This window comes from Oncorhynchus kisutch, unplaced genomic scaffold (assembly GCF_002021735.2).
Source record: "Oncorhynchus kisutch isolate 150728-3 unplaced genomic scaffold, Okis_V2 scaffold1121, whole genome shotgun sequence".
NCBI classification, from domain to species: domain Eukaryota; kingdom Metazoa; phylum Chordata; class Actinopteri; order Salmoniformes; family Salmonidae; genus Oncorhynchus; species Oncorhynchus kisutch.
This window is the reverse complement of record NW_022263066.1, coordinates 56,025-79,062: the sequence shown is the minus strand read 5'-3', so window position 1 is coordinate 79,062 and position 23,038 is coordinate 56,025. Positions and strand designations below refer to the sequence as shown.

At 45.7% G+C, this 23,038-nt stretch overlaps 1 protein-coding gene across 1 annotated transcript in view; it reads right to left on the bottom strand.

Moving 5' to 3' along the window:
- The window catches only part of LOC116364727 (plexin-A4-like), a gene marked incomplete at its 3' end in the record, with an annotated part of 59,047 nt that overhangs the window by 8,123 nt on the left and 27,886 nt on the right, over positions 1–23,038 (bottom strand). Inside the window, exons 7-12 of the mRNA XM_031817684.1 lie at positions 17,833–17,929; positions 11,641–11,831; positions 2,386–2,460; positions 1,521–1,576; positions 1,075–1,207; positions 69–205 (exon numbers count right to left, since the gene is read on the bottom strand). Of these exons, the coding sequence (XP_031673544.1) occupies positions 69–205; positions 1,075–1,207; positions 1,521–1,576; positions 2,386–2,460; positions 11,641–11,831; positions 17,833–17,929 (689 nt within the window). The remainder of the gene's footprint in view (positions 1–68; positions 206–1,074; positions 1,208–1,520; positions 1,577–2,385; positions 2,461–11,640; positions 11,832–17,832; positions 17,930–23,038) is intronic.

The window sequence follows — 23,038 nt, the reverse complement described above, 5'->3', positions numbered from 1 at the left end:
ACTCAGAGATAATTGTGATAGATAATGTTATTGGCCAATAATCTGATTGGCCCCTCCCGCCTGCCTACCTGTGATAGGTGCACTTCTGGTCCTTGAACATGATGGACACGTTGCTCCCGGCGTCCAGGTTGCTACCGGTGATGTTGACGATGGTTCCCCCGGAGACGGGCCCTCGGCTGGGCTTCAGGCTGATCAGTCTGGTGACCTAGGGATCAAAGGTCAAGGTCAAAGAAAGATCGTCCAATCAGATGCGTCTATAAAAATCATGTCAACCAATCACATCGCAGTGAGAGAACAGAACAGGAACAAGCGGAGGAGTTGAAGTATAAATCTCGCAACAGTTTATCTGCTCTGTCGTAATCTCATAATAATCTCATAATAATCTTATAATCAGTGTATTTTCATGGTACGACATCTAACCTAACATGATGTAATCCTGTTATATGGGCCTGTTAAGAAATAAAGCTCCCCTTAATGTGTGTGTGTTAAATTGATATCGCTGCATAAAATAAGCACATATTGGTAACGATCAGGCTGTATTTCAGTGGGTGAGAGACATGCTCTTAATGTTTGATAAAGTGTGTACATGGGGAGAGTGTGTGTGTGTGTGTGTGTGTGTGTGTGTGTGTGTGTGTGTTTGTGTGTGTGTGTGTGTGTGTGTGTGTGTGTGTGTGTGTGTGTGTGTGTGTGTGTGTGTGTGTGTGTGTGTGTGTGTGTGTGTGTGCGTATATATAGAAAGCAGATTATATGGCCCTTCCTGGTCCATTTTCCCCCTGGAGACATTAAGAACAGCCTGTCTCCTCACACTAGGGTTCTATGTAGGGAAGTGATGAGTACAGCTCTTAGGACACAGTGAGACATACAAACAACAGGGTCTACAGAATTAAATCAAGTACATAGCCTAGATATTGCTAGATCACTAACTAAGTGAACTACATACATTCTATAATCTATATTCTATAATGACTTTTTCCAACCAAATAAACCATATCAAAATATACAGTATGTTCTCTATGCTTCATATGGCAGACACACACATCTACAATATCTGTTGGTCTGACAGACATTACTCACCACGAAGTAGTAGTACTTGGAGTATACGGCCCTGAACTCTTTTGGACACTCTCTGACCCCCACACCCCCCACACACACCTCCACGTAGTTGGCGAACTGGCTCGGCGTTGCCACCGCCATCTCACACACTATCCTACAAACAGGAGGAAGTGTTGATGATTCATTATGCTTCTACAATGCAGTTATGTACAGACACACACACACACACACACACACACACACACACACACACACACACACACACACACACACACACACACACACACACACACACACACACACACATATACACACACACAGCATTGCTTCATTTCTTCTTTCTCATTCTCATGATTTTAATACAGAATAGACATTTAGGTCTAACCCACACATTTAACACAACGACAGGTCAGTGCCACACATCAAATGAACTCAAACTGCTGAAAGTGTCTAAAGTGGTTTCTCACCACACCGAGCCCTTCACACTTACACATTTCTTCCCCAGCCCTTCTCTATAGGAACGCTGAGGTAGTGAATAGAGGAGGAAGGCTTGTTAAGGTCATATGAATATGAATGGAGGTTTTGGCAGGGAGTTGGCAGCATGGGGCCTCCAAATCCCTGCCAGATAACACATTATTATATTCAAGTCTTAACCTGGGATTAGGTGGGTTCTCATAAAGCCCCTCTCTGCCTGATGGTTTAAAATCAGTGCTGCACAGCAGAATGATCTCACACAACAGCACTGCAGCAAACTGTCTAGTGGAGTTCAATGGAGAGCTCACTTGATAAAGATGCGTGTGTGTGTGTGTGTGTGTGTGTGTGTGTGTGTGTGTGTGTGTGTGTGTGTGTGTGTGTGTGTGTGTGTGTGTGTGTATGAAATCTCGATTAGGGTGGTCTGTTATGATCCGACGTGGCCTTTCTCTTGTCCAAACACATCACAATCTAAATGCCAACTTTGAGATGTGACTTTGACCTTCCACCAAGCCTCTCTACTTACTCTGGTATCTTAGTGACTGACTGTACAGCACACCTTGTTTCTGCTTACTGCTTTAGTCACCCCCCAGTCACACTCTCTCAGGCTCACTGAATCCCATGACCCTCTGCCTGAGGAGTTGTTCTGTGGTTGAGGTGCGGTCAGAGAGAACGTGACTGGGATTCAGTAGTGACTGTGTGCCTCAGATGACCTTGTGTCTAAGAGTTTGCACCGGGGTCTGTGGTCAGCCTGTGATTTGGAATGACCGTGACCGTGTACTCACTGTTCTGCGGGGATGTATCCCTCGGGGACGGGGGTACAGTCCACCTCGGCCACCCTGACGTTCCCCTGGATCTCACTGAAGTCCAGGCCCAGGTTCTCCCCCGGATGGTTACTAGGGTGCCCCCTTCCCGAGGCCCCCGCAGCGGAGTGATCTGGGCAAAAGAGAGACTTATTATTAACAACAATAAACAGATAGCTTAGCGTCGTGATGCCAACTTCCTAAGAGTTTACTTTACCAGGTCATGTTGTCATTTGCAGCAACGACCTGACCTGGGGAACTGTTACAGGGGAGAGGAGATTCATGATCCAATTGGTTATGATGGTGTTTAGCAGCGCTGCTGTTATTAGCCTTACAGTCAAAAACCTAGTGTCATAAATCTTTCTGAATGACACGGTGTTGATGATAACTATATTAATGACAGCAGCTGTCTGTCTCTCCATGCAGCCCAATTAGTCAGAAGGCCCATAATGCAGTGCGTTAAAGTCTCCACCACGCATTGAGCATGAAACCCCCTCTCCTTCACATGATGATAACGCTACAGTATATTCCTAATTCATCAGACTTTGGTGTAAAAGACAAGGGTCTGGGCTTCATCCCAAATGGCACCCTATTCCATATATAGTGCACTACTTTGGACCAGAGAGTAGCATTTGGGACGCAGCCTTAATCTGGATCAGAAGCAGTACAGTGCTATCTCCAGGGCAGTGTGTAGGGTCTTAGTTAGAGGGCTTGTTAACCGGTCCTGATTAAAAACCCACTCAGCATGGCTGTCATGAGGAAGCTTCCCAATGGCGCACGATAACGCCAGCCAACGATATCTGCTGCCAGCCAATTAGATTAAGCTATTCCCCGCGCTCGCCCCGTTTTGGCCGGGTGAGGTCATCACGCGAGCCGCAGCCAAGGCAATGCCCGGGCAGATCTCATATGAGGGATTAGGTGTGTGCAACCCAGTGTTTGGTTGTGTATGTGAGTGAGTGAGTGAGTGAGTGAGTGAGTGAGTGAGTGAGTGAGTGAGTGAGTGAGTGAGTGAGTGAGTGAGTGAGTGAGTGAGTGAGTGAGTGAGTGAGTGAGTGAGTGAGTGAGTGAGTGAGTGAGTGAGTGAGTGAGTGAGGGAGAGAGAGAGAGAGAGAGAGAGAGAGAGAGAGAGAGAGAGAGAGAGAGAGAGAGAGATTGAACAGTCTACACACAGAGTGGCTAACTCATAAAGGAGAGTCGGCCTACACACAGCATGACTAACTCATAAAGGAGAGTTGGTCTACACACAGCATGACTAACTCATAAAGGAGAGTTGGTCTACGTGACTAACTCATAAAGGAGAGTTGGCCTACACACAGCATGACTAACTCATAAAGGAGAGTTGGTCTACACACAGCATGACTAACTCATAAAGGAGAGTTGGTCTACGTGACTAACTCATAAAGGAGAGTTGGTCTACGTGACTAACTCATAAAGGAGAGTTGGCCTACACACAGCATGACTAACTCATAAAGGAGAGTTGGTCTACGTGACTAACTCATAAAGGAGAGTTGGTCTACACACAGCATGACTAACTCATAAAGGAGAGTTGGTCTACACACAGCATGACTAACTCATAAAGGAGAGTTGGTCTACGTGACTAACTCATAAAGGAGAGTTGGTCTACGTGACTAACTCATAAAGGAGAGTTGGTCTACGTGACTAACTCATAAAGGAGAGTTGGTCTACACACAGCATGACTAACTCATAAAGGAGAGTTGGTCTACGTGACTAACTCATAAAGGAGAGTTGGTCTACGTGACTAACTCATAAAGGAGAGTTGGTCTACACACAGAGTGACTAACTCATAAAGGAGAGTTGGTCTACGTGACTAACTCATAAAGGAGAGTTGGTCTACATGACTAACTCATAAAGGAGAGTTGGTCTACACACAGAGTGACTAACTCATAAAGGAGAGTTGGGAGGTGTCAACAGTTATTCTGATCACCTAATATATTGATCTGTTAGATGTTCCACTGTAGCAGACATCCAAGTTTTAACAGATTGATTAGTGTTGGCCCCTAATAGTTTTTGTCCCAGAGGCCAGCTGCTGAATGTATGAAATGGACACACTGTCCAGGACCTCCAATCCATCTCTGCCAAATAAAGCACCTCCAGGTCCCAGTGGGAAAGCTGAGCTATCATTAATTAATAGCTTTGTGCTGTGTCATTCTCCCCTGCCAAATAGTGATCTCCCACTAGGGTTAGAGGTCTCATTATCAATTCTCTGTGGAGGGCATTCCTCACTGACAGGCTAGGGCCCCTCTCAGGGGAATGGAGGTACAGTCGCCAAAGTGTGTGTGTGTGTGTGTGTGCGTGCGTGTGCGTTCGTGCGTGTGCGTGTGAGAGAGAGAGAGAGAGAGAGAGAGAGACAGAAACAGCGTCTGATGGTAATCCATATCTATTTAGCTAGTTATTTAGGGACAGTTGTGAATACTGACAACTTAGCTTATATCCCTATCTACAAACATCAAGGCATGATCAGAATACAGTGAGTTATCAGGTATGCCAGACCCTTGGGTCTATAATGATGAGTTCAGTGGGTTGGTGTTGCTATACGGATACAGTGCTGTCCAATTAGAGACGCTGAAAAAGTAACCGCCAGTCAATGGGAAAATAAAGTGGAGGGAGGGGCAGTGTTATCTCACTGCATGACTTGCTCGGCCGCAGTTCATAATAGACAGTACATCAACTAACTGTCATGGTCCTGAAATAATATAGTCTGTCCCTTGCTGATGTGGTGATGGAATAGGGAAACCCTGTGGGAACAATCTACTGCAACACAATGCATGCAATTAACAGACACTGCAATGCATTATGGATCTTTTCCATCTAGCAGGGAGGAGAGAGAGACGGCGGGAGAGAGAGGGGAGAGAAAGAGAGAGAGAGAGAGAGAGAGAGAGAGAGAGAGAGAGAGAGAGAAAGAGAGAGAGAGAGATGATGGGTCTCTTTTCATTAGCGGGATGAGCAGTTGATTAGATTTGTGTCTTTGACAAGCTAATTGACGGTTGGTGGAGTCAGATACTAAATCACTCTCTCCCTTTCTGTCTCTCTTCTGTATCTGGAGAAGGAGTGATGATTATTCATGGGAAGATGTCACTGTAATGAGCAGCATTAGAATGCATTAGGGGCCGAGGGCTGGGCTGAGGGGCCTTAAAAAGCCCCCCATCATCACAGAGTGACAGTGTTATGGGTACGTGAGAGGGCTTCAATATGCTCCTGTTACAGCCTGGCAAGGCATTATGCACAGACAGAACAGAGGATACATCCATGCTAGATTCAGACCAGGACAGTAGCGGACTGGCCACCGGCCGGTGGGCTGGTCAACCTCTGGACCGGTGGGCTGGTCAACCTCTGGACCGGTGGGCTGGTCAACCTCTGGACCGGTGGGCTGGTCAACCTCTGGACCGGTGGGCTGGTCAACCTCTGGACCGGTGGGCTGGTCAACCTCTGGACCGGTGGGCTGGTCAACCTCTGGACCGGTGGGCCGCCTGCCTTATACATTTTTTACTACTAATAAAAAAGTTGGCAGAAGGTTGAGCGACACGGGCCAACCACCTTTCCTCCAGGCTCGTTGGTCTATTCCAAACGAATGTCTATGCGACCCTCAGCCCCGCCCCCTTTGTCTCGCTCACACTCACATTGACACTGACAGCTCGAAAACTAGCTACAATTGAAAACGGAAAAGCAGAGTAAAAAACGGGGTGGGGCAGAAAAGTTAAGAGACAAAAGTCTTCACTCAAATATAAAAAACAAACCGACTTATTCGGTATTATTAGTACTAGTACCAGTGCCACCGACGCTAACATGGAAGTGCTAGACCGGCAACAGGAAGAGGCCACAACCCGGTCGGCAGGTAAAAGAGTAGACGGAGAGGACAGCGAAGCCAAAGACAGGCGGAGAGGACAGCGAAGCTAAAGACAGGGGGAGAGGACAGCGAAGCCAAAGACAGGCGGAGAGGACAGCGAAGCCAAAGACAGGCAGAGAGGACAGCGAAGCCAAAGACAGGGGGAGAGGACAGCGAAGCCAAAGACAGGCGGAGAGGACAGCGAAGCCAAAGACAGGCGGAGAGGACAGAGAAGCCAAAGACAGGCGGAGAGGACAGCGAAGCCAAAGACAGGCAGAGAGGACAGAGAAGCCAAAGACAGGCGGAGAGGACAGCGAAGCCAAAGACAGGCGGAGAGGACAGAGAAGCCAAAGACAGGCGGAGAGGACAGAGAAGCCAAAGACAGGCGGAGAGGACAGAGAAGCCAAAGACAGGCGGAGAGGACAGAGAAGCCAAAGACAGGCGGAGAGGACAGCGAAGCCAAAGACAGGGGGAGAGGACAGCGAAGCCAAAGACAGGCGGAGAGGACAGCGAAGCCAAAGACAGGCGGAGAGGACAGCGAAGCCAAAGACAGGCGGAGAGGACAGCGAAGCCAAAGACAGACAGAGAGGACAGCGAAGCCAAAGACAGGCAGAGAGGACAGCGAAGCCAAAGACAGGCGGAGAGGACAGCGAAGCCAATGACAGGCAGAGAGGACAGCGAAGCCAAAGACAGGCGGAGAGGACAGCGAAGCCAATGACAGGCAGAGAGGACAGCGAAGCCAAAGACAGGCGGAGAGGACAGCGAAGCCAAAGACAGGCGGAGAGGACAGCGAAGCCAAAGACAGGCAGAGAGGACAGCGAAGCCAAAGACAGGCAGAGAGGACAGAGAAGCCAAAGACAGGCGGAGAGGACAGCGAAGCCAAAGACAGGCGGAGAGGACAGAGAAGCCAAAGACAGTGCTGCCGAAGCGGTAGATATGTGTCTAAATGTGTTACAAATACTACACGTTATATCAGAATTTATGAGTGAAATGCAAACACTATTGGTCAGCTACTGCTGTGTAAATGTACCAGAAAGGAAGGATTGAGGTAAAGACGTACAGTAGCTGGGTGTTCAAACCGGCTAGTGGAAAAACTACAATTTGACACCTTGCAAAGCTCCGAATGCCTAGATTTCGACGGTTCTGTGAGGATCTTGTGGGGAATGGCAATCACTTGAGTATCAGTAATTTACTGTTGTATAATTTTACTTAGCTAAAATAATCATTTTCATTTGATTCGGAATGCTTTTGCCTTGTCGTTCTAAACGCTAAATTGCAGTAGACATATACAAAAGTTAATTAGCTCATTTTATTTCATGTCTATACAGCCTTTGGTTGCAAATAGTATACATATTGTAAAACCAATCTAGTCCTTTCCCTCTCAAATCCATATTTTGTGTAGGAGAATATGGCTACAGTGATTTGCTAGGTATGATCCTCATTGAAGCTCATCATCATACCAACACTCTGGTGTGAACGGCGAGTAAAGCCACACAAAAACCATGTTGTGTTGTCATTCATTGACTTGATATGAAATAGTGGGGCTGCTGCTGTGTTTTTGTAGTTTTTCAAAATTGGGCCTTTATTAGTGCATTTATATATTATATTATTCATATCCAGGTTGATGACAGGTCCAGTCCAGTTTCAGTAGAAGTGAGGATCTTGGGGGTTGATGACAGGTCCAGCCCAGTTTCAGTGGAAGTGAGGATCTTTGGGGTTGATGACAGGCCCAGTTTCAGTAGAAGTGAGGATCTTGGGGGTTGATGACAGGCCCAGTTTCAGTAGAAGTGAGGATCTTGGGGGTTGATGACAGGCCCAGTTTCAGTAGAAGTGAGGATATTGGGGGTTGATGACAGGTCCAGTCCAGTTTCAGTAGAAGAGAGGATCTTGGGGGTTGATGAAAGGCCCAGTTTCAGTAGAAGTGAGGATCTTGGGGGTTGATGACAGGTCCAGTCCAGTTTCAGTAGAAGAGAGGATCTTGGGGGTTGATGAAAGGCCCAGTTTCAGTAGAAGTGAGGATCTTGGGGGTTGATGACAGGTCCAGTCCAGTTTCAGTAGAAGAGAGGATCTTTGGGGTTGATGACAGGCCCAGTTTCAGTAGAAGTGAGGATCTTGGGGGTTGATGACAGGCCCAGTTTCAGTAGAAGTGAGGATATTGGGGGTTGATGACAGGTCCAGTCCAGTTTCAGTAGAAGAGAGGATCTTGGGGGTTGATGACAGGCCCAGTTTCAGTAGAAGTGAGGATATTGGGGGTTGATGACAGTTCCAGTCCAGTTTCAGTAGAAGTGAGGATCTTGGGGGTTGATGACAGGTCCAGTCCAGTTTCAGTAGAAGAGAGGATCTTGGGGGTTGATGACAGGCCCAGTTTCAGTAGAAGTGAGGATCTTGGGGGTTGATGACAGGTCCAGTCCAGTTTCAGTAGAAGAGAGGATCTTTGGGGTTGATGACAGGCCCAGTTCAGTTTCAGTAGAAGTGAGGATCTTGGGGGTTGATGACAGGTCCAGTTCAGTTTCAGTAGAAGTGAGGATCTTTGGGGTTGATGACAGGCCAAGTCCAGTTTCAGTAGAAGTGAGGATCTTTGGGGTTGATGACAGGCCCAGTACAGTTTCAGTAGAAGAGAGATTCAGAGAAGGCAAAGTTTGCCTTGATTATTTCAAGTTATAACTTCACCACACTGAGCCAGGTCACCACATTGAGCCAGGTCACCACATTGAGCCAGGTCACCACACTGAGCCAGGTTACCCAGGTCACAACACTGAGCCAGGTTACCCAGGTCACCACACTGAGCCAGGTTACCACACTGAGCCAGGTTACCACACTGAGCCAGGTCACCACACTGAGCCAGGTTACCACATTGAGCCAGGTTACCACACTGAGCCAGGTCACCACATTGAGCCAGGTCACCACATTGAGCCAGGTCACCACACTGAGCCAGGTCACCACACTGAGCCAGGTTACCACATTGAGCCAGGTCACCACACTGAGCCAGGTCACCACATTGAGCCAGGTTACCACACTGAGCCAGGTCACCACACTGAGCCAGGTCACCACATTGAGCCAGGTTACCACACTGAGCCAGGTTACCACACTGAGCCAGGTTACACTGAACAGCTCAGAGCATACTCACCCTCTTTCCTGGTGAGAGATAGAGGGGGATTTCCCCTCCTCCTCCTCTCCTGTTCTATCATCCTCCCATCATTTCTCAGGGCCAATCCAATGTGGCTATTCTATCCATCCTCTATCCCTCCATCTCCAATCTCTAACCATGCTCTAACCAATCTCTAACCAATCTCTAACCATGCTGTCCCCCTCCCCAGGCTGGGGATGGAGGGATGCCCTGTGTATCCATCATCTCTCCAGGGGGTGTGAAGAGATAGGGATTCCTCTCCTCCTCATGACTCCACCCTAGCCCCAACTTGCCCTCCCTTTAACCTCCATCTATCCACCACCCATCCATCCATCCACCATCCATCCATCATCCATCCACCCACCCACCATCCAGTAGGGTCAGGAGTGTTTATACCACACACACAGGGCTAACCCTGCTGGAGAACAGGAAGAGTTAAACAGGTGTGTGTTCATCTGTTCTGAGGTGAGTGATAAACAGGGTGAATGGGCGCTCTTAGCCTAGCTCACTGGGTTAACCATGTGTGTGACTGATCCCTCAGTAGCAGGCAGATGTGGAGTTCTATCAGCATTGGCAAGTTGTGTGTATAAGCGGACTAACACATTGGGATGAGCAATGAGCAATGAGTAATGACCAATGAGTATTGAGCAATGAGTAATGACCAATGAGTAATTTTATTTTATTTTACCTATATTTTACTAGGCAAGTCAGCTAAGAACAAATTCTTATTTTCAATGACGGCCTAGGAACAGTGGGTTAACTGCCTATTCAGGGGCAGAACGACAGATTTGTACCTTGTCAGCTCGGGGATTCGAACTTGCAACCTTTCGGTTACTAGTCCAACGCTCTAACCACTAGGCTACCCTGCCGCCCAATGCCCAATGATTAATGAGTAATGACCAATGAGTAATGAGTAATGAGCAACGAGTAATGAGTAATGAGTATGGACTAATGAGTAATGACCAATGAGTAATGACCAATGAGTAATGAGTAATGAGTAATGAGTAATGACCAATGCGTAATGAGTAATGAGTAATGACCAAAGAGTAATGACCAATGAGTAATGAGTAATGACCAATGAGTAATGAGTAATGAGTAATGACCAATGAGTAATGAGTAATGACCAATGAGTAATGACCAATGAGTAATGAGTAATGACCAATGAGTAATGAGTACTGAGTACTGAGTACTGCGTATTGAGTATTGAGTATTGAATATTGAGCAATGAGTATTGAGTATTGAGTAATGCGTAATGAGTATTGAGTAATGAGTATTGAGTATTGAGTAATGAGTAATGAGTATTGAGTAATGAGTATTGAGTAATGAGTAATGAGTAATAAGTATTGAGTATTGAGTAATGAGTATTGAGTAATGAGTATTGAGTATTGAGTAATGACCAATGAGTAATGAGTAATGAGTATTGAGTATTGAGTAATGAGTAATGAGTATTGAGTAATGAGTATTGAGTATTGAGTAATGAGTAATGAGTAATGAGTATTGAGTAATGAGTAATGAGTATTGAGTATTGAGTAATGAGTATTGAGTATTGAGTAATGAGTAATGAGTAATGAGTATTGAATAATGAGTATTGAGTATTGAGTATTGAGTATTGAGTAATGAGTATTGAGTAATGAGTATTGAGTATTGAGTAATGAGTATTGAGTATTGAGTATTGAGTAATGAGTAATGAGTATTGAGTAATGAGTAATGAGTATTGAGTATTGAGTAATGAGTAATGAGTATTGAGTATTGAGTAATGAGTAATGAGTATTGAGTAACGAGTATTGAGTAATGAGTATTGAGTAACGAGTATTGAGTATTGAGTATTGAGTAATGAGTATTGCACATAGCTGTTACTGTTTACTGTCCCTAATTGAAGTCCTGCAGAAAGAAAACTATGATCAAGATGATTCTAATCTTGTCCAAATGAGAGGTGTCTATCAGCTGTCAGAGGGCGACAGTGTGTGTTCTCCCCTGGGCGACAGAGTGTCTTGTGTTCATAACTTATATGTCGACACCATCAGCAGTCACTCTACTGATGTGACAGTGTGTGTCCTCCCCTGGGTGACAGTGTGTGCTCTCCCCTGGGTGACAGTGTGTGCTCTCCCCTGGGTGACAGTGTGTGCTCTGTAGTAATTGCTGGTGTAGTGTGTACAGTACGTGCATGTGTGTGTCATCCCCACTTGTGTGATTCACTTGGTGGGTACTGGTGGTGTGTGTGTGTGTGTGTGTGTGTGTGTGTGTGTGTGTGTGTGTGTGTGTGTGTGTGTGTGTGTGTGTGTGTGTGTGTGTGTGTGTGTGTGTGTGTGTGTGTGTGTGTGTGTGTGTATCTGCATTCTCACCTGGGTGATGCGTGGGTGGGTACACTTGCTGTTGAGTCCATTGCGCTCCAGCCACTGGCTCTCAGGGTGGGGACAGTGCTGCTTGAGGGTGCAGCGGTTCTCCCCTTTACACCACACACAGCCAAACAGGGGGTCTGCCTTCAGACACAGGCCACAGCTACCCCTCTGGGCATCACACTTGTACAGGTGAACTGATGGGGGAGGGGGGGGGGGCGGGGGTCACAGGGAGAGATCAGGTTAACACATCTCGCACATATACTTGATTTCAATCAGTCAATCAATCACATGCATTTATAAAGCCATTTGTACATCAGAAATTGTAACGAAGTGCTTTACACCCGGCCTACATTTAAAATGATAGCCTTCATGATGTATACTGGTAAATGTGGGTGAGAACTGTTCAGAACCCGTAGATCAATCACAGTCAGCATTTTAGTATTTCCAGAACATGGACAGTATTTTAATCATATTGTGGAAAGCATAATTTGTTGATACTGTATCTCTGTCCCTTGCTCTCTGTCTCAATCCTTCTCTCTTGCTTCTGTCTCACTCCCTCCCCCCTCTCTCTCTCTCTTCCTCCCTGGCTTCCTCTCTCTCTCTTCTTATCTCTCGCTCTCTCCTTCTCTCCCTCATTTAGCTCCTGCGACCAGAAGCTTCTTGCCTCTGCTCATCCACTAGTTTAACATTTCATCTCCATGGAAACCGGACAGGTTTTTAATTGCCATTAGATGCTTGTGTGATTTGTCCATCAAATGATGCCTCCAGAGTAGCTTTCTCCCTGGGTAGCTAATGGGAGAGAAGAGGAGGAGGAATTCATCTTTAACTCTCCCTCTCTCTCTCCCCGTCTCTCTCTCAATCTCCCTCTCTCTCTCTCTCTCTCCCACTCTCTCTCTCTCTCCCTCTCTCTCTCTCTCTCTCTCTCTCTCTCTCTCTCCCCCTCTCTCTCTCCCCCACTCTCTCTCTCCCTCTCTCTCCCCCCCCTCTCTCTCTCCCTCTCTCTCTCCCCGTCTCTCCATGGACACAAAATGTTTCTATATATCCATTCAAATGTGAACACAAATGTGAGCGCAAATAAATCTAATTGCAAAGCCAGCGAGGTGCAGTTAATCATTGTCATTGGTGATTCTATTTGTACTGTATGGGTTTAAGCCAACTAGTACCATCATGCATGGTTTAGTCCTTGTACATATATAATATACAGTTGTAGTCGGAAGTTTACATACACCTTAGACAAATACATTTCAACTCAGTTTTTCACAATTCCTGACATTTAATCCTAGTAAAAATTCCCTCTTAGGTCAGTTTAGATCACCACTTTATTTTAAGAATGTGAAATGTCAGAATAATAGTAGAGATAATTATTTATTTTTTATTTCTTTCATCACATTCCCAGTGGGTCAGAGGTTTACAAACACTCAATTAGTATTTGGTAGCATTGCCTTTAAATTGTTTAACTTGGGTCAAACGTTTTGGGTAGCCTTCCACAAGCTTCCCACAATAAGTTGGGTGAATTTTGGCCCATTCCTCCTGGTGTAACTGAGTCAGGTTTGTAGGCCTCCTTGCTCACACAGGCTTTTTCAGTTCTACCCACACATTTTCTATATGATTGAGGTCAGGGCTTTGTGATGGCCACTCCAATACCTTGACTTTGTTGTCCTTAAGCCGTTTTGCCACAACTTTGGAGTATGCTTGGGGTCATTGTCCATTTGGAAGACCCATTTGCAACCAAGCTTTCACTTTCAGACCAATGTCTTGAGATATTACTTCAATATATCCACATAATTTTCCTACCTCATGATGCCATCTATTTTGTAAAGGGCACCAGTCCCTCCTGCAGCAAAGCAACCCCACAACATGATGCTGCCACCCCCGTGCTTCACGGTTGGGATGGTGTTCTTCAGCTTGCAAGCGTTCCCCTTTTTCCTCCAAATATAATGATGGTCATTATGGCCAAACAGTTCTATGTTTGTTTCATCAGACCGAGAGGACAGTTGCAAACCGTAGTCTGACTTTTTTATGGCGGTTTTGAAGCAGTGGCTTCTTCCTTGCTGAGCGGCCATTCAGGTTATGTCGATATAGGACTCGATTTACTGTGGATATAGATACTTTTGTGCCTGTTTCCTCCAGCATCTTCACAAGGTCCCTTGCTGTTGTTCTGGGATTTATTTGCACTTTTCATACCAAAGTACGTTCATCTCTAGGAGACAGAACGCCTATCAGAAGCTTTTAAAGCCATTACATAATTTTCTGGAATTGTCCCAGCTGTTTAAAGGCACAGTCTAGTGTATGTAAACTTCTAACCCACTGGAATTGTGATACAGTGAATTAAAAGTGAAATAATCTGTCTGTAAACAATTGTTGGAAAAATTACTTGTGTCATGTCCTAACCGACTTGCCAAAACTATAGTTTGTTAACTTCTCTAGGGTAGAGGGCAGCATTTGGAATTTTGGATGAAAAGCGTGCCCAAATTAAACTGCCTTCTACTCAGGCCCAGAAGATAGGATATGCATGTAATTGGTAGATTTGGATAGAAAACAGTCTAAAGTTTACAAAACTGTTAAAAAAGTGTCTGTGAGTATAACAGAACTGATTTGGCTGGTGAAAACCAGAGAAAAATCCATTCAGGAAGCAAGATTTTTTTGTAGTAGTTTTCTATTCAATGCCATTACAGTATCCATTGACTTAGGACTCAAAATGCAGTTCCTATGCCTTCCACTAGATGTCAACAGTCTTTAGAAATTGTTTCAGGCTTGTATTCTGAAAAATGAGGGAGTAAGAGCAGTCTGAATGAGTGGACCCTGCCTTGTCACAGAGCTTTTCCATGCGCCTGCCTGAGAGAGTGCCTTTCTTGTTTACCTTTTATATTGACAACGTTATTGTCAACAGTGGGTTAACTGCCTTGTTCAGGGGCAGAATGATAGAGTTTTACCTTGTCAGCTCGGGCGATTCAATCTTGCAACCTTACAGTTAACTAGTCCAACGCTCTAACCACCTGCCTCTCGTTGCACTCCACGAAGAGACTGCCTGTTACGCAAATGCAGTAAGCCAAGGTAAGTTGCTAGCTAGCATTAAACTTATCTTATAAAAAACAATCAATCAAAATCACTAGTTAACTACACATTGTTGATGATATTACTAGTTTATCTAGCGTGTCCTGCGTTGCATATAAACGATGCGGTGCATATCGTTGCTCCAATGTGTACCTAACCATAAACATCAATGCCATTCTTAAAATCAATGCACAGAAGTCTATATATTTAAACCTGCATATTTAGCTAAAATAAATCCAAGTTAACAGGCAATATTAACAAGGTGAAATTGTGTCACTTCTCTTGCGTTCATTGCACGCAGAGTCAGTGTATATGCAACAGTTTGGGCCACCTAATTTGCCATAATTGTACGTAATTATGACATAACATTGAAGGTTGTGCAATGTAACAGGAATATTTAGACTTATGGATGCCACCCGTTAGATAAAATACGGAACGGTTCCGTATTTCACTGAAAGAATAAACGTCTTGTTTTCGAGATGATAGTTTCCGGATTCGACCATATTAATGACCTCATATTTCTGTGTGTTATCATGTTATAACTAAGTCTATGATTTGATAGAGCAGTCTGACTGAGCGGTGGTAGGCAGCAGCAGGCTTGTAAGCATTCATTCAAACAGCACTTTCGTGCATTTTGCCAGCAGCTCTTCGCAATGCTTCAAGCATTGCGCTGTTTATTACTTCAAGCCTATCAACTCCCGAGATTAGGCTGGTGTAACCGATGTGAAATGGTTAGCTAGTTAGCGGGGTGTGCGCTAATAGCGTTTCAAACGTTACTCGCTCTGAAACTTGGAGTAGTTGTTCCCCTTGCTCTGCATGGTTAACGTTGCTTCGAGGGTGGCTGTTGTCGTTGTGTTCCTGGTTCGAGTCCAGGTAGGAGTGAGGAGAGGGACGGAAGCTATACTGTTACACTGGCAATACTAAAGTGCCTATAAGAACATCCAATAGTCAAAGGTTAATGAAATACAAATGGTATAGAGAGAAATAGTCCTATAATTCCTATAATAACTAAAACCTAAAACTTCTTACCTGGGAATATGGAAGACTCATGTTAAAAGGGACCACCAGCTTTCATTTTTTCTCATGTTCTGAGCAAGGAACTTCAACGTTAGCTTTCTTACATGGCACATATTGCACTTTTACTTTCTGCATGATTTATTTGTGGCTAAATTGATTTTATTTATGTATTATATTAAGTTAAAATAAGTGTTCATTCAGTATTGTTGTAATTGTCATTATTACAAATAAATAAATACAAATCGGCCAATTAATCGGTATCGGCTTTTTTTGGTTCTCCAATAATCGGTATCAGTATCAGCGTTGAAAAATCATAATTGGTCGACCTCTAATGCAGATACATCATCGCAGACCAATGTCAGGCTTGGAATCATCAGGCCAAAAGGTATTTCCCGCAGTGCATGAACAATGAGGACATTCACTGTGATGTGGATGAGAATTTATGGCCAAATGCTCAAAAGGGAAAGGGAACAAGACAGGCTTGATGCAAATTATTGCGTGCTAAATGTTATGTTTTATTTTCATTCATTTAATTGAATGCTCTCATTACATTTCACAATCAACTTATATTTTGAATCAATGGTTGTGTGGTGAGAGCTGTTCACAATCCAAATGAATACACACTGACAGGTTTTGAATGAAAGACTGGCTGCTTTACAAGTGTGACGAGTTTTGTACTAAGAGTTGTGAAAATAGTACCAATGTGATAACAAAAGACTGTATTAACCATTACTAGATAGATAGATAGATAGATAGATAGATAGATAGATAGATAGATAGATAGATAGATAGATAGATAGATAGATAGATAGATAGATAGATAGATATAGATAGATAGATAGATAGATAGATAGACAGTCACTGTTAGTATAGCATATTGAATATTATCTTTTAGTGAATGCATGTGTGGTCTGTGGTAATATGCTGCTGGGCAGAGGGAGACAACTGACAGAGGAAGGCGTGAAGCTAACAAGCACCACAGAGGAAGGCGTGAAGCTAACAAGCACCACAGAGGAAGTTGTGAAGCTAACAAGCACCACAGAGGAAGGCGTGAAGCTAACAAGCACCACAGAGGAAGGCGTGAAGCTAACAAGCACCACAGAGGAAGGCGTGAAGCTAACAAGCACCACAGAGGAAGTTGTGAAGCTAACAGGCACCACAGGGGAGACGAGAGATAGTGAGAGAGAGGGAAAGAGAGAGGGAGGGAGAGAGAAAGGAGAGATGGGGAGAGAGAGAGGGGGGGAGAGAGAGAGACAGAGAGAGGGAAAGTAAAGAGATGGGACTGGAGAGATGGAAAAAGGCAAGAGGACGTGGCGAGACGACCGGTGTGAAGCTAACGAGGTGAACAGAAGGAGGGAAAAGGGAGGAGGAGAGAGAGAGAAAGAGAAGGAGAGAGAGAAACAGAGAGAGAAACACAGAGAGAGGATAGGAGGAGAGAGAGAGAAAGGAGAGAGGGAGCGAGAGAGAGAGGGGAAGAGAGAGACAGGGAGAGGGAAAGAGATGGCGACTGGAGAGATGGCACGATGGGAAAAGGGAAGAGGACGTGGCGAGACGAGTGGTGTGAAGCTAACGAGGTGAACAGAAGGAGGGAAAAGGGAGGAAGAGCGAGAGAGAGAGAGGGAGAGCAGAGGGAAATTAGGTGTGAGAGATGGCGAGTAAGGGAGAGAAAGAGGGTGATTAGGTGTGAGAGATGGAGAGTAAGGGAGAGAAAGAGGGAGATTAGGTGTGAGAGATGGAGAGTAAGGGAGAGAAAGAGGGAGATGAGAGAGAGGGATAGCAGTGGGAAATTAGGTGTGAGAGATGGAGAGTAAGGGAGAGAAAGAGGGAGATTAGGTGTGAGAGATGGAGAGTAAGGGAGAGAAAGAGGGAAATTAGGTGTGAGAGATGGAGAGTAAGGGAGAGAAAGAGGGAGATGAGAGAAGAGGCAAAGTTATAACCAGACGCCGCCGCCCACCGCAGCAAAGTAATGCCACTTCTGTGTCTGTGCCGGTGTCAGGGGGATGGATACCGCCGCAACTGCCCGCCTGTTGCCATGGAGACCGGCTACACAGGCAACGGCGGTGATCGGGTGGGGTGTGTGTGGATGTGGGTGTGGGTGTGTGGGTGTGAGGGGTGGGTCCTGACCTTTATTTTCGGCAGGGTTGTCGATGCTGAAGTCTCCGTTCCAGATGACCGTCAGGTCCACAGGGAGGCTGCTCATCTCCATCCCATCATATGAGTACTGTTGTCGCCATGGGGACCCAGAGAGGGGGAGATGGGGGGGTGAGATGGAGAGAACAGGGAGCGAGAGAAAGGGAGAGAGAGAGAGCACCAGAGAGAAAGAGAGAGGGGGGGTAGAGAAAGGGGGAGAGAGAGAGAGCACCAGAGAGAAGGAGAGGGGGGGGGGGGGGGTAGAGTAAAAGGCATTTGTAGAGCAGAAGTACTGTAAACACTCAAGCCAGGTAGAGGACATCTTCACAGACAACTACGTATCAAAGCTAGTCAGAGTGTTTGAGAGTGTTTGAGACACTCCCATTCAACAGTAGCATATCATATTAGCATATCATTCAGCATAGAAACCCTTTCATTGGGAGTCTTTCATTTCATACCAACCATTGTTCCAGAACTGAATTACACATAATAGTATTGCTGAGGGAAGCTGGAATTTAGAGAGGGCATTTAAACTCATCAAGGCTCTGTGCACATGTACAATGAGAGACATATCCTTGGGCATGGAGGACTGGTTCCAGACAGTGTACTGTAGGTACTAGCTCAATAGTACTGATTACTAGAAATGAGGAACCTGTATTGAGATTCTACAGTCAATGGCTCTCCAGACAGACCTGAGATAGAGTTGTGCATCTTCTCACTTTCACAAATAACTTCAAATATGTCTCTGACCAACTCTCTCGCTATCTCTGTCCGAATGATCCTGGAGGCACTCCGCACTGCCAAAGCTGACTCTCTCCTCTGTTCTCATCCTCCTAGATGTATCCTCTGCCTTCAACACCGTGAACCATCAGATCCTCCTCTCCAGCCTCTCAGGGCTGGGTGTCTTAGGCTCTGCACACTCTTGGATTGCATCCTAGTTGGCAGGCCGCTCCTACCAGGTGATGAGGATCTGCACCACATACTCTCACTACTCACTACTGGTGTCCCCCAGGGCATAGTTCTAGGCCCTCTCCTCTTCTCTCTATAGCTCAAGTCACTGGGCTCTGTCATATCATCATATGGTCTCTTCTATCATTGCTATGCGGATGACACTCAACTACTTTTCTCCTTCCCCCCCTTCTTCACCCGGGTGGTGACACGCATCCCTGCGTGCCTGACAGATATCTCAGCTTGGATGTCGGCCCACCACCTCAAGCTCCACTTCGACAAGACAGAGCTTCTCTTCAGCCCATGGAAGGCCTCTCCCCTCCAAGACTTCTCCATCATGGTTGACAACTCCACGGTGTCCCCCTCCCAGAGTGCAAAGAACCTTGGCATGACCCTGGACAACACCCTGGCATTCACTGCAAACACCAAAGTAGTGACTCGCTCCTGCAGGTCATGCTCCTCAACATCTGTAGAGTACGAGCCTACCTCACAGAGTACGAGTCATCTCCCGCCTGCATCTCCCGCATCTCCTACCGCAACTGTTGGCTTTGCTCTCCGCTTGTGCCATCAAACCCCTGCAATTTATCCAGAATACTGCAGCCTGTCTGGTGTTCAAACTTCCCATGTTCTCCCACGTTTCCCCGCCTCTCAGTGGTTCTCCACTGGCTTCCAGTCGAAGCTCACATCCATTACAAGACCAGCAGCAAGAGCAACTGCCCCTCCCTACCGATATATATATATATATATATATATATATATATATATATATATATATATATATTTTGTGAACTAACACGCGCACTTGACTTTGTTTATATCTACTGTGATACACTACATGACTGAAAGTATGTGGACATCTGCTCGTCGAACATCTCATTCCAAAATCATGGGCATTAATATGGATATGGTCCCTCCTTTACTGCTATAACAGCCTCCACTCTTCCTGGAAGGCTTTCCACTAGATGTTGGAACATTGCTGTGGGGACTTGCTTCCATTCAGCCACAATAACATTAGTGAGATCGGGCACTGATGTTGGGCGAGTAGGTCTGGCTAGCAGTCAGCGTTCCAATTCATTACAGAGATGATCGATGGGGTTGAGGTTAGGGCTCTGTGCAGGCCAGTCAAATTCTTCCACAGCGATCTCGACAAACCATTTCCGTATGGACCTCGCTTTGTGCAAGGGGGCATTGTCATGCTGAAACAGGAAAGGGCCTTCCCCAAACATCTCCTCAACCAAGATGGCATAGCAGTTCAGACGTCTTTTGTCCTCATCTTGTCGTGTCCTGTATATTTATATATTTACAACTTTTTTCACATACATTTAATTTTTATTTTCCATCAACTCATCTTCAAAACACTCTCCTGCAACCCGCCTCACCAATTTATATTTATAAAAAAGTATTATTTACCTCAAATCTGTAATCCTCCAAGAAGCTAGCCAGAAACTCCAAGAAGTTAGCCTGAAACTAGCCAGAAGCTAGCCAGGAGCTAGCCAGAAGCTAGCCCAGAAGCTAATCCAGAAGCTAATCAGAAGCTAGTTCAGAAGCTAGTTAGCTTCTTTACTGGCAAATCGTTAGTATTCAGCTAACCACGGTTTGTGGTCATCAGCTATCCTTTAGCTCGAAAATCTATCGCCAGTTTTGTACAGCGCGGCTCGGAATGGAACATACCGGACCAATTTTTCTCTCCATGTCCCTGGATTTCAACTGCTCTCTGAACATTCATACCCGGATCTCACAGCTAGCTAGCTGCTATCCGTGTGACTATCGGCTTTCGTCGATTCCGGAGCAAACATCAATCACTCCTGGGCTGCAGTCACCTATCCGGACCCATTTTACTGCCTACGCGGAGCCCCACCGGGCCTTCACAACTGGACTGCCGACGTTATCTACCCGAAGGAGATCCGGCTGGCTCCTCCGTCGCGACGTTACCTGAACGCCCATCTGCGGCCTGCTAACCGTTAGCTGTCTTACCGGCTGCTATCTGAATAGACAATCGGACAATTTATTTATTTTTTATTATTATTATGTTTTCTTCTTGGGCCTCTATAACTATATCTATTGTTTTTATTTTTGTTGTTGTTGTGTGATTTGGATTAATCCCCACACGGAACCCCACTAATCTAAGAGGTGGCTAACAACAGACCTCCATCCTATGCTAGCTTGCTACCGATGGCCTGGCTAGCTGTCTAAATCGCCGTGACCCCCAACCAACCTCTCCACTCACTGGACCCCTTGATCACTCGACTAAGCATGCCTCTCCTTAATGTCAATATGTCTTGTCCATTGCTGTTCTGGTTAGTGTTTATTGGCTTATTTCACTGTAGAGCCTCTAGTCCTGCTCACTATGCCTTATCCAACCTATTAGTTCCACCACCCACACATGCAATGACATCTCCTGGTTTCAATGATGTTTCTAGAGACAATATCTCTCTCTTCATCACTCAATACCTAGGTTTACCTCCACTGTATTCACATCCTACCATACCTTTGTCTGTACATTATACCTTGATGCTATTTTATTGCCCCCAGAAACCTCCTTTTACTCTCTGTTCCAGACGTTCTAGACGACCAATTCTTATTGCTTTTAGCCGCACCCTTATTCTACTCCTCCTATGTTCCTCTGGCGATGTAGAGGTGAATCCAGGCCCTGCAGTGCCTAGCTCCACTCCTATTCCCCAGGCGCTCTCTTTTGACGACTTCTGTAACCGTAATAGCCTTGGTTTCATGCATGTTAACATTAGAAGCCTCCTCCCTAAGTTTGTTCTATTCACTGCTTTAGCACACTCTGCCAACCCGGATGTTCTAGCTGTGTCTGAATCCTGGCTTAGGAAGACCACCAAAAACTCAGACATTTTAATTCCAAACTACAACATTTTCAGACAAGATAGAACTGCCAAAGGGGGCGGTGTTGCAATCTACTGCAAAGATAGCCTGCAGAGTTCTGTCCTACTATCCAGGTCTGTACCCAAACAATTTGAACTTCTACTTTTAAAAATCCACCTCTCTAAAAACAAGTCTCTCACCGTTGCCGCCTGCTATAGACCACCCTCTGCCCCCAGCTGTGCTCTGGACACCCTCATAGATATCATCCTAACCAACTTCCCCTCTAAATACACCTCTGCTGTCTTCAACCAAGATCTCAGCGATCACTGCCTCATTGCCTGCATCCGTAATGGGTCAGCGGTCAAACGACCTCCACTCATCACTGTAAAACGCTCCCTGAAACACTTCAGCGAGCAGGCCTTTCTAATCGACCTGGCCGGGGTATCCTGGAAGGATATTGATCTCATCCCGTCAGTAGAGGATGCCTGGATATTTTTAAAAAATGCCTTCCTAACCATCTTAAATAAACATGCCCCATTCAAGAAATTTAGAACCAGGAACAGATATAGCCCGTGGTTCTCCCCAGACCTGACTGCCCTTAACCAACACAAAAACATCCTATGGCGTTCTGCATTAGCATCGAACAGCCCCCGTGATATGCAGCTGTTCAGGGAAGCTAGAAACCATTATACACAGGCAGATAGAAAAGCCAAGGCTAGCTTTTTCAAGCAGAAATTTGCTTCCTGCAACACTAACTCAAAACAGTTCTGGGACACTGTAAAGTCCATGGAGAATAAGAACACCTCCTCCCAGCTGCCCACTGCACTGAAGATAGGAAATACTGTCACCACTGATAAATCCACCATAATTGAGAATTTCAATAAGCATTTTTCTACGGCTGGCCATGCTTTCCACCTGGCTACTCCTACCCCGGTCAACAGCACTGCACCCCCAACAGCAACTCGCCCAAGCCTTCCCCATTTCTCCTTCTCCCAAATCCATTCAGCTGATGTTCTGAAAGAGCTGCAAAATCTGGACCCCTACAAATCAGCCGGGCTAGACAATCTGGACCCTTTCTTTCTAAAATGATCTGCTGAAATTGTTGCCACCCCTATTACTAGCCTGTTCAACCTCTCTTTCGTGTCGTATGAGATTCCCAAAGATTGGAAAGCAGCTGCGGTCATCCCCCTCTTCAAAGGGGGGGACACTCTTGACCCAAACTGCTACAGACCTATATCTATCCTACCATGCCTTTCTAAGGTCTTCGAAAGCCAAGTCAACAAACAGATTACCGACCATTTCGAATCTCACCATACCTTCTCTGCTATGCAATCTGGTTTCAGAGCTGGTCATGGGTGCACCTCAGCCATGCTCAAGGTCCTAAACGATATCTTAACCGTCATCGATAAGAAACATTACTGTGCAG